Below are 11,985 nucleotides of genomic sequence, written 5' to 3' on the forward strand. Positions count from 1 at the left end.
AGATCCCATTCAAAAGAAAATTGCAAAAAGCTTAATTCAAAAAGTTTAAAGATTACAAATATGAAAAGTCACAGCACAACTCTCCTGAAAGAGCTGAACATTTTGATATTTGAACAATTTCTGTAGCTTAAACAAATTTCAGAAGTAGTGACATTTGTAGTAATAGGAGTAGAAGTTGTAGTTGAAGTAGAAGTATTAGGAGTAGAAGTATTAGTAGCATTAGAATAAGTAGTAGTAGTAGCAGTAGTGATATTTGTAAGCGTAGTAGTAGAAGTTGTAGTAGAAGTATCATTAGTAGACGTATTAGTATTTAGTAGAAGTATTAGTATTTAGAAGAAGTAGCAGCCCAGTATCAGTAGTAGTAGTAATAGCTGTAGTAGTGGTCGTAGTATTTAATATAACAGTAGTAGTAGTAAAAGTAATGGCAGTATTTGAAGTAGCAGTAGTAGTAGTACTAGTAGCAGTCGTACTAATAGCTGTAGTAGTATTAGTACTGGTAGTAGCATGAATAGCAGTAGTAGCAGTTGTAGTATAAGTAATAGTAGTAGTGGTAGTAATAGCAGTAGTGGTATTAATGATATTGATGGTAGCAGTAATAGCACGAGTAATAGTAGCAACAGCAAAAGTTGTAGTAGAAGTAGTAGCAGCAGTAGTAGTAGTAATACTAGAAATATTAGCAGCAGCAGTAGTTGTCACAGTATTAGTAAGAGCATTCATTATTTCAACAAAAAAGCCGAATTTTGAGCTTAATGTTTACGTACAGTTAATCCATGGGGCTTTTATTTTGAAAGGGTGGGACTGGGTCGGGGAGGGAGGGGGAGAGGAGACATAATCATAATGTTTGACACACATAAACAGAGGTTATTAAATGACAGGCTTCATCACAAGCAGTTCAGTTAGAATTCACTCTCTGGGGCTTTTATTTTGAAATGGGGTGTGGGGGGTGGGGGAGAAGGGGAGAGGAGACAGAATCATAATGTTAGATAAACACAAACCGGTTATTAAATGACAGGCTCATCACAAGCATTTCAGTTAGGATTCATTCTGTGGGGCTTTTATTTAAAAATGGCGTGTGTGTGTGGGGGGGGGGGGAAGACCTCTAAACATCCCTAAGACCTGAATGACTGTATGAGAGAGAGACACACACACACAGAGAGAGAGAGGGAGAGGAGTGTATGTGCACGTGTGTCTGTGAGTCGGTGTGTTTATCAACATCACTAATTGGCTCAATCGCGAACACCTGTGTGCCTGAAGCCATTTGAAAATATTCTCCATAGAGATCCCATTGAAAATAAAAAGCTTAATCATTCAAAAAGTTTAAAGGTTAGAAATATGAAAAGTCATAGCACCCCTCTGGTGAAAGAGCTGAATATTTTAATAGTTGAACGGTTTCTGTAGCTTAAAATATGAAGGAGGAGAAGAGGGGCACGGAAGAAATAGAAGTTGCTTCACAGCATTCCAACAATAAAGAAACAGGATAACAACAGTTGGAGCACTTAACAGCAATCCAACTATAATGTGCGCATGTGTGCTTTCAGTTTGTGAGGCTGCGTTCTGCACCACATGCTGAGAGATTAACTGGAGACTAATGAAGTCAACGCGGCTGTCTGGCACACACACACACACACACACACACATATCTGTAGACATGTAGACACACACACACACATATCTGTAGACATGTAGACACACACACACACATATCTGTAGACATGTAGACACACACACACATACACACATATCTGTAGACATGTAGACACACACACACACACACATATCTGTAGACATGTAGACACACACACACACACATATCTGTAGACACACACACACACGCACACACACAACTGAAGTCATTTAGTTTGGCTCATCCCGTCTCATTGCTTTGTCTATTTGTTTGTTATTTCTGTGTGAATTAGAAGCGACACCTACACCACGATGTGTGAAACCTTCTGTTGAGCTAACCAAAGAAAAGAGTCCACTTTCAAAACCTGGTGTCACGCGCGCTGTTTAAAGGCTTCATTTGCATGGAATGGTTCTGAATAGCTGTGGTTAGTCCCATGCAGTACTGCCTAAAAGAACGTGTCTGTCAATTAGAATTGGAACGCCTCAATAAATATACATTTTTTACTCTATTCTGTTAAACTTACTACACCAAACAGGATGTCATGATTCTTAAGAAGGAAATGAATAGAAGTGCAGTCTGGTGCAGGGCAATGTGGCATTTTAACTGCCTCCTTTTTAGGGGTTTCACGATACTCACTGAAGGTAGTAGTGGTAGTGGATCCCAATGCCAGTGAAATTACCCGATTCTCGATGCCTCTGTAAAGAAACTAAAATATACAAAATTTGGATATGTTGTTAATGTAACATTAACTTAACCTGAAACTCACTCACCTTGAATCCTTTGAATAAATCTGGATGTTTGTCTCTGAGGTGCTTTGCTGAACGTGTGTGTGCATCGGTGTGAAGTCTGATGGCACGGTTTGCAGACTGCTTTTTGCTAATTTATTATGTGCTTTGATAAAAAAGAAAACAACTTGGCATTAAGTAGTTGTATTAAGACCCATGCACTGACTCTTGGTGCCTTGTGTGTGTGTTTGATGCCACATGCTCCACATAGCTGCCTTGGTATTCTCAGGCTGTGGCTCCCGCTCTCATTCTCGCTTCACTTTTCATTTGTTTGATTTGACTCCTTTGTCTTGGTGGTCTGTGATCAGGACCAACGTTGTCACACTTAAACAGGAGTTCCAGAGACGGAATGATGCAGTAACCACAGTAGGGGTGGCTCAGTGTGGAGCGCTTCGTCCTTCAATCAGGAGATCGGCGGTTCGATCCCCGACATTATGAAGGTAGATTTGTGTCTTTATTACGCAAACAAAAAAAAACGTTTTAAAAGCAAAAAAAAGTTTCAAAAGCAAAAAAAAAGTTTCAAAAGCAAAACAAAGTTTCAAAAGCAAATATATAAACTGAGAATAAAGTTTTAAAAGCAAATATATAAACTGAGAATAATTTATTTGTTAAAAAAACAAATCGGCCGTGTCCTTTGAGGACCACGAAGGCTGGACCGGGTGGTCTCCAAAATGAGACGGCCTATGCTACAGAGGACTTCCTGTTTGCGTCAGCAGCCCCCCCCCCAATCCCCTTGCTGCTCCCGTGCCTAGAACGCCTGCTCAGGATTATGCTGTGTATATACAAATAAACTGTAAAGGTTTTAGTTTTAATCTGTTTTTCAATCATATATTCAATAATTCATTATTTTTCTTAATGTAGTTTTTCTAAATTAATAATCAGTTAATTATTCAATCAGTTGATATGTTAATAACTAATTTCCAATCATTTATAGTTCTTATAAATAAAATGTATTTATCAATAACTGTTTTATTTCATTCACACATATATACATATATATATATACATGTGTATATATATATATGTATATATGTGTATATATGTATATATGTATATATATATACATGTATATATATATACACATATATATTTAGTTCTCTCTCAATCTTTCTAGTCGAGGAAAGAGCCTGGATACTTGCAATCCTAAAATCTCTATGGAGATGATGGAGCAGGAGCCCATGTTGGGGGGTAAATCTATGCATAGATAGTCTGTGCATAGACTTTGTATGTAATCTCGACGCGCGTCAAAAAATCAACGCGACCGGTGTGAACGCAGCATTAGGCAGAGGACAGTTAACAAAAACAGCAGCAAAACAAAGATCAGCAAACATGTTTATTAACTTGCAGTAACACTTATTTCATATTTTTTCTATAAGTTGTCACTTTTTTTGCTTGCAAGGCAATCACATTGAGAAAATGATTGACACATTTTACACAGCAGAATATACACATTCATATAGAAATTCTTTACATGGATGTCTTATTTCAATTTAAATAAAAGAAAGAAAAAGGTGACAGTCACAACTGTCATCTGTGTGACAGCAACACATCAGAAGTGTATTGTCCTCTCTACTGGTTGTCCTATTAGTAAAGGCTTTATATCGGAGTAGAGCTAATGTAACTGTAACCTTAAGTATAGGATGGTCAAATGGCGACATTACAAATGGACTAATGTCTTAATTCAAAGCTACGGTTGCTGAATGTTTGTCCCCGGTGAAGAGGCCGTCATTCTTCCCCCTCAGCTTGATGAACTGAGCCGTTTGCTCCTGGCTCCCTAAAACAAAACAAAATGCAGAGTTAGTTTTATTTCACACCACAAAACAAAGGGTGCAAATTCAGTTTATCCTTGTAATTAATCTCGTTTGTAACGTTACCGGACTTAAAGTGATATTCCAGGTTCACAACCTGAGCTCCTGTTGGTCCGTTTAAGGACATAATATGAAGTATAAATGATCTGTAAAATCGTCACAATCTCAGTAAGATGTGATTCAAAGCGAAGGCAAAACAAGTTACTTTACAAGGCTTAACTATGGTCGGATACAGGCAGACGAGCCACCGCTAACGTTAGTTAGCTTGCCAGCTAACGTTAGCTAGCTTGTCAGCTACAAATATCACGTAACTTAACCAATTATTTTAACAAACATGTGATGTTATAGCTCCCGGTAAGGGAGTAACGTTAGCCCACTGTGGGCCCACTGTGGGCTAACGTTACGTGCACTTTGCCTGAGACATGGCTATGTTAGCTGTCAGATAACGTTGGCTAGCTTGTCAGCTAATGCTAGCTGACTGAGAAAGCGGAGCTTCATGTCAACACAGCAGCCCTCCATATCGTTCTTAAAAAGAGACTCGACGACACGAACAACATGAGAACAAAGTGAAGTGCTGCTATATTTACAATCATTTTGACAAAACAGAGCAGTCAACTTACCTCCATGTCACGTAACCTCCCGTTTGTGTAGATCAGGGATTCCCAAAGTGTGGTGCGCGCACCCCTGGGGGTGCGCGAGAGGAAAAGTGTAATGGCGGTCTGATGGTGTAATAATATTAAATATTTAAAAAAAAATTAATTTTAATTTAAAAAGTGGGATTTTTCACAAAATAAAAACATGAATTATAAAAATTCCCTTTGTAAGATTTAAAATTAAAAACGTACAATTTAATAAATGCACTTGAGCTCCTTCCGGCAGTCTTACCGCCTGCCGCCAGTCGTACACACTAGCGAGCCTATCTTGTGCAGCTAACGTCAGCTAACAGCGAACTTCATGCATTCAGCAACATTAATTTAAATATGCTAAACTGGCTGAAATCGGGCAAACTGTCAGGTGAGACATCTGAAGCTATCGGTCGTAAAAGAGGAGAGGGACAGAGAGAGAGAGAGGAATCGGAGGCGAGGGGAACGGAGAGGTGCGTTGGGGAGAGACCGGGAGAAGAAATCGAGCCAGAGTCAGAGGAAGATGAGACGGAGGAGACCGGAAAGGAGGAAGGGATAGCACAGACAAATCGGGAGCACATCGGCCCATCGCGGAGTCAAGGTGAAAAAAGAGGAATCAGAGAGAGCATCAGACTGGGAAAACAAGAGGAAATATGATGAAAAGTATCTGTGTCTGGGCTTCACTTGGATTGGCAACGCAGATTCCCCAAAGCCACAGTGCGTGGTGTGCAGTGAGGTTCTGGCTAACAGTCTGAAGCTCTTATTTACGTCGCCACCTGAACACCAAGCATGCCAGTGCAAGTCAAAAGCCCCTTACATTGTTTATATCCAAATTGGAGGAGTTACAAAACAGCCAAAACAACTGGAGTCTCATTCATGTGTTGGTCTATAAATGACGCACTACGGGCTTCATATCTGGTTACAGAATAGCGAGAAAGGGGCTACCGCACACAATCGCCGAAGACGTGAGCTCGCCAGCTGCCAGAGAGATGGTGGAATGTATGATTGGGGAGAAAGAAGCAAAAAAGTTGGACATGATCCCGGTGTCCAACAACACTGTGTCGCCGCATCGATGCTTTGTCCGAAGACATCCTGGCTACATTAGTCGCTCATTAATTGTAAATTAAATGTGATAATCTGCCTCTGAGTCTGTGCGTGTGTGCTCACATCCGTATTGCTCTTTAAAAGTGACGCCTTGTGTCACTGAAAGTTATTGAAACTTTGTTGCAGTGTTTCAGGGCGTTTTCACACCTTCAGTTCGTTTGCTTTGTTCTGATTCAGGGATTAATATGATACAATGTTGCAGTTGCTCCTTTGTGTTCACACTGCAACATTTAACAGCGGACTAAATATTGTAAACAAACGCCACCCGCGAGCAAACTGTTCTCTCATTGGTCCGATTCTTATGCGGCTGTAAATGGGCTCTGTTGCTTTTTTTATTTTTTATTAAGGGGGGGGGGGGGGGGTGCGCGAACCCGGTCGGGATGTAGAAGGGGGTGCGCGGCCTAAAAAGTTTGGAAACTCCTGATACATTCAGCAGCGTATGCCCCGCCCACTACACCCAACTCAGCTTTTAAAAAGCACTTTGAGTGGTCGAGAGACTAGAACAGCGCTATACAAGCGTTTACCAGAGCAACAACTCACCTGTAAAGTGTTGTCTCACCTTCCTGCAGCTGCATGTTGGTAGTTTGATTTGAAGTTATGAGAACGGAACGCAGGCCAATAACCGCTTTACTTTGATTATCTTGTTCTAATAACCGTTGGAAACCAAAATGTGAAAACGGATAAAAGGGGGTATTTGTTTAGCTTTAGCAAGACGCATCAGATATAAATCTTAATAATTGCAATTTAAACTTGCATTACATTACATAAAGTACATGATACAGTAGTGCATATATGTGTATATATGTGCATAGAACCACTTCCTACCTGCATATGGCAGTATATGCTCAATGTACGCAAACATTATCTTCTACTGCCCACTGTGGATATTTGTACATACAAGGGGCTGTAATGTATACATTTGTATGCATAGATTTGATCTATGTGTGTATTTTTTGTTTGTATTATGAGTTTTCTGACATGGTATGTTTGAAATATGCAAATGAAGCATTATCTAGTGGTAACTTTTGGTAAGTTTAGCAGAGATGTACAGACGCATGTAGACACAGTAGGAAAACAAAGTCAATGTGTATTTTGGATGTTTCCGTTCCACTCGTCTGAAAGAGAACGTGCTATGGAAGCAAAATAACCCCAAAATCTCAAAATTGCCCAGTAAATTCAAATATGTGTTTCTGCCAGAGTGAGAGCAGAGTGTAGATTAGGATCTGAAGCAGCCATGTCCACCGGTTGAGACAAACCACCCAACCCTCCTACTGTAATTAGGCCTCTCTCTGTTTTTACCCCATTTTCTCTTTCAACTTCACATCTGCGCTGTAAAGACTTCTTTTCTCCGCTGCAGCTGCATGTACAGAACGTCCTTTTACTTTCCTCCGTGTGGACACGGCGGTCATGTTGAAGCCGGAAGATGGAGCTTCACTTTGAGAATGTGCTGCGTTTACCAGCAGATAGCACAGAGCATATTTCATCCTGCGTTTTGTTTGTAGAAGGACGCCCACGCCCTGCTTCATCGTCATCTGTCCTCTTGTTTTCTCTCTTGGGCATGAAGCAAGACAAAGAGAAGGAGAGGAAGAGAGGTCTGCAGCTGGGAAGGAGGTGAGGGACATCGCTCGGAGCAAAGGTCATCCGTTGAACAATGACTTCTGCTTGACGCGATCGCACAAGCGCAACAAAAGCGTGAGCGTCCTGCTTGCGCCACACGGAGGAATTCTCCCATTTTTATTGTTGGTAGGTCAGACGAGCTGCAGCTTTTTATGAGGCCACTGATGTATTCTGAGAACACGACACAGAGCATTTTCTTCGCTGGGTATGTAGGTCAGTGAATCTGTATACAGCCGTCCTCGGGGGCCAGAGCTCTGCGATGACACACGGGATGTACGGGGGACTTGATGCAGCTGTGTGCTGGCTGTCATCTCTTCCTGCAGAGCGCTGGGGGGGGGGGGGGGGGTGCTCTGTGTATCGAGCCTGTCAGAGCTGAAGCATCAGCATCAAGGCAGTCGATTCCAATGCTACAAGTGCATATACGTTCACAAGGAACGACACAAAGAGGAGGTTAAGGATGGCAAGGATCAGCGTGGAGTCGTGTTCACGTTGATGAGGGAAGAGAGTCCTGGGAGAGTTCATGGCCTTCTGTCATCAATGTTGTCTAAATCCAGTTGTAGACGGTATGAACAGACCCGCTCGTCCTGCTTTGCTATTGGTCAAATGCACTACTCCACGTGTTGGAGTTTGCCACGCTTGAACTCATCGATGAAACAGAAATGACCTTTATTTTGTCCGTGTTTTTCATTTCTCCGTTTGCTGATGATGGAGATGATATACTGAATCTCGTTAAAGCAGAGTAACCCGTCATGGTGCAGACGGGACGCACTGACGCTGCTATTAAATGATGTCGTTCGTTAACGGTGGTGACCGTCACCGTAGCGACACGCGCACATACAAAGATGGTGACCATTGATCCATCGCTCCGTTACTAGACTGAACACACACACACACACAGATCACTTAGTGTCAGTGTGGAAGTGTGTGTGCACCCCCTAGGGTGCACACACACAGGTGATCAATAACACAGGTTATCAATCTGACACAGGGCTGGGGATGGTGTGTGTGTGTGTGTGCATGCAGGTCACATCTGGCATTTAGCCAGAAGTGTCGTCAATACTGTTGAAAGCGTTCTGACGATGAGGGAAGGCGTGTTTTCATGAGCGTGTACACGTGTGACCCACTGACAGAATGGGAGAAAAAGCGAAATGAAGTTTCTAAATAAATTTTTAATACAACAAAAAAAACGGTTCTAATTTCCGCTCCCTGTGTAAGAGAGACTGGAGAGGATGTGTTATGAGGTGGTGGGAGAGAGAGGAGGCAGAGGACAGATTAGTGCAGACAGGTTTGTCAAATGGATGCTTTTATCGTCTGTCTCCGTCTGTCTCACACACAGCGTACCTCCCACAGCTGTGGAGCTGAGCAAATATTATCAGAGAGCTTCCGTTAATCAAGGCTGGAGCTGAGAGTGATTAAACACTGATTACACTCACAAGCACAGACCGAGCGATGCGGGATGTTCGGTCTGATACCGACGATGAGCATGTGGAATGAAACATTTAGACGATAATGGAATACTGTGTATTGTGATGTACATTTGGTAATATATTAGGATTTATGTAGCGTCTTATGATGAAATTTACTTTTTGGGAGGACTATAGTATGAACCAGTGCCACATGCCTCCGAATTTATACCACGCTGCAAGTTTTTGTTTTGTTTTTCTGACGAGACATGCGTCCAATTTGTAGGAAAATAATCTCGTTCTCTTCATCCGGAGTCAGATAAGAAGATTAGTCAGTTTCATCTCTCTGTGCACAGTTCAGATATGGACACATTTAGCCAACAGTGACCATAAAGACGAGCATGAAGAGCTAAACGCACATTTCGGGGTTTGTTTTACTGCTTTGTCTATTTGTGTCTGTAGATTTCCCCTAATTTCACTAAAAGTTACCATTAGAAAATGCCTCATTTGCATATTTAAACAAAACCTTTCAGAAAACTTGTGATAAAAAAACTATTTGTCTTAACGTCAGGAATGAACCGGTGAAGCTTCATGGTGATGTCTGTTCTTCTAAATGTCTGTAATGTAACTAAATGTCTCTTTAAAGGACGTTTTCTCTCAATGAGTTTGTTCTCAGACTCTGATCCATAAATCTCCACTTCAGCAGCTCTCACAGACACCACACGTCACACCTTCTTTCTTATCTATATAAAAGAATGCCTCATTTGCATAATTAAAAGATTTCTTAATGTAAGTAATGAGCGATTGACATTTCATGGTGATATACATATTGGTTAAATATTTTTCCCTTTTCAGCTGTAGTGTAGCAGCAGTTAGCATTAGCATGTTGTATTGAATTGTGTCTGCAGTTACTCCTGTTTTGCTACGAGCACACGGTATTTACTTCTAGAATTCTCAGTGTAAAATGGATTTCACTTCCACATTCACTGTTGAGTTGTGTTTATCATGCAGGGACGAGTGATGGACTGAGTCATGTTGTATGAACTCCTGCGATCAGCATGCTAACTAATGAGATACAGTGTCGAGTCTGGTTACACAGTTGAACCAGGACGTGGAAATGACGAGAAGAGAGGATGATGATGATGGGATACTAGTTGTGACAGCTACTTTTAGTGTGTGTGTGTGTGCGTGTGTGTGCGTGCGTGCGTGTGTGTGCGTGTGTGTGCGTGCGGGTGCGTGTGTGGGTGTGTGGGTGTGCGTGTGCGCGTGCGTGTGTGTGTGTGTGTGTGCGTGTGTGTGTTGTTGTAAACCACAGCTGCTTTGGTTTCCCATGCTGGCTGGTTGACTCTACACTCAAACCATATAATACACAGTTTAAACAGGCACACAATAGGGCAGCCCGGTTCCCACGACGACTGCGACAGGCCCCCTGCTCTGTTTTTATTGGCCGTGAGACTGAACAACCTTCAGTCTTTGCTCATTTAAGTGTGATGAAGCACTAAATTCTCATTCGGAGGTGAAGAAGTCTTTCTGTTTTGTAAATTCAAAGTCTGACGAGAGAGACTGTCTTGACCTGGATGTGCACTGTGACCCTTCCAGGCTGCCATAGTCACAAAAAGGGAGTTTAATCTTTGTTTTTGCTGTGATGTTTTTCTGCCAATAGATATCTCCAGTGGGGTTGATATCCATCCTCCGACCTTCAGACTGATGTTTGTAGTGTGTGACTGTACAGTACGTCTTTGTGTTGTTGACGCTCACCTGCCTCTCCGCTCTCTGTGTCCAGGTGGTGGTCCCCACTCGGGTCGGACAGGTGTATGTGTACGACACAGGCAAACCGGATCAGGACGAGTACGACGTCCCGCCCAGACACCAGCCTCCGACCCAGCACGACATTTACGACGTGCCGCCCGCCCGCCAGCAGTACAACACACAGGTAGGACCGCTGTGTGTGTGTGTGTGTGTGTGTGTGTGTGTGTCTGGACTGTTCCAGCTGCATCCATCTGACATGATGGATATGATTCAGTATCTATTGTATGATCTATAAGTGCCATATAAAGACCTCACATGATACTAATGAGAGTTTCATGTTGCTTTCACACAATTTTACTTTTTTTTGTTTTTCCACAGCAGTTTTTCAATATGCAAATATTTTCAGCAAAATCAAGCATTTGGCTCTCTGAATTTGTAACTTTTAAACCATAAATGATTTTGAATACAGATTGCAAAGTTGCATTCTCAGTCCTTACATACTATTGTAATGTAATACACTGTAAAACCTAAATTCAAAGCAGAGCAGCAATTGAAAAGTACGAGTCCCTTTTACTCGCCGGGTGTGGCTACACGTCTTGACAAAATATACATGAATTTGAATGCATGAATGCATGAATGTGAAGCCGAGGTAGGTCTTTATTCAAAGCAAAAGCAGTATGTGTATACCTTCAGAATACCTTCAGAATACAGAAGGGCCTTAAAGCTGCATTCTCTCTAGTGTCCACCAGGGGGCGACTCCTCTGGTTGTATAGAAGTCTATAGAAAATGACTCTACTTCTCTCTTGATTTATTCTCTCAGTAAACATTGTAAACATGAGTTTATGTCTCAATCTCTAGTTTCAAGTCTTCTTCAATACAGCATGATGTTCATTTAGTACATTATGGTCCATTTAGAGTCACACAGACCATAAAGCAGGGGATGCTTTAGGGCGGGGCTACACGGTGATTGACAGGTTGCTACCACGGTCTGAGTGTTGTCTGTGGTTTTGTCTTTGAACTTTAACCCTTTGACGGTGTGATTTCACTTCATGAAAGTTGACTTCGGCGAAATTGCCAAAACAGAGGCTTCAAAACGCCAGTCCACCAACCAGTGTGTGATGTCATGGTGACTGTGTCCTCGTCTGTGACCTAGCATAGAGGTGCTAGCGCTAGTTGCTGCTGTGCTAATGTACCAAGCTAACGTTTTTATAAACGTATTTAACCTTCCAACCTCTCCGTGTGAGAAGTATCACTGTCACACAACGTTGAACC

General features: G+C 41.9%; 1 protein-coding gene and 1 long non-coding RNA gene across 4 annotated transcripts in view; one reads left to right on the forward strand and one right to left on the reverse strand.

Moving 5' to 3' along the window:
• The window catches only part of bcar1 (BCAR1 scaffold protein, Cas family member), a 99,739-nt gene that overhangs the window by 70,873 nt on the left and 16,881 nt on the right, over nucleotides 1–11,985 (forward strand). For all 3 annotated transcript variants that reach the window (XM_079265989.1, XM_079265991.1, XM_079265990.1), the window contains one exon: nucleotides 10,748–10,897. In XM_079265989.1, coding sequence (XP_079122115.1) covers nucleotides 10,748–10,897 — 150 coding nt within the window. The remainder of the gene's footprint in view (nucleotides 1–10,747; nucleotides 10,898–11,985) is intronic.
• LOC306775563 lies at nucleotides 3,729–4,906 on the reverse strand. The gene is made up of 2 exons (XR_013771882.1): nucleotides 4,838–4,906; nucleotides 3,729–4,183 (listed from the first exon to the last, which is right to left on the reverse strand). It is a non-coding gene; the product is annotated as an uncharacterized lncRNA (long non-coding RNA).

The sequence above is a fragment of the Melanostigma gelatinosum genome, assembly GCF_949748355.1.
Source record: "Melanostigma gelatinosum genome assembly, chromosome: 1".
Classification (NCBI taxonomy): domain Eukaryota; kingdom Metazoa; phylum Chordata; class Actinopteri; order Perciformes; family Zoarcidae; genus Melanostigma; species Melanostigma gelatinosum.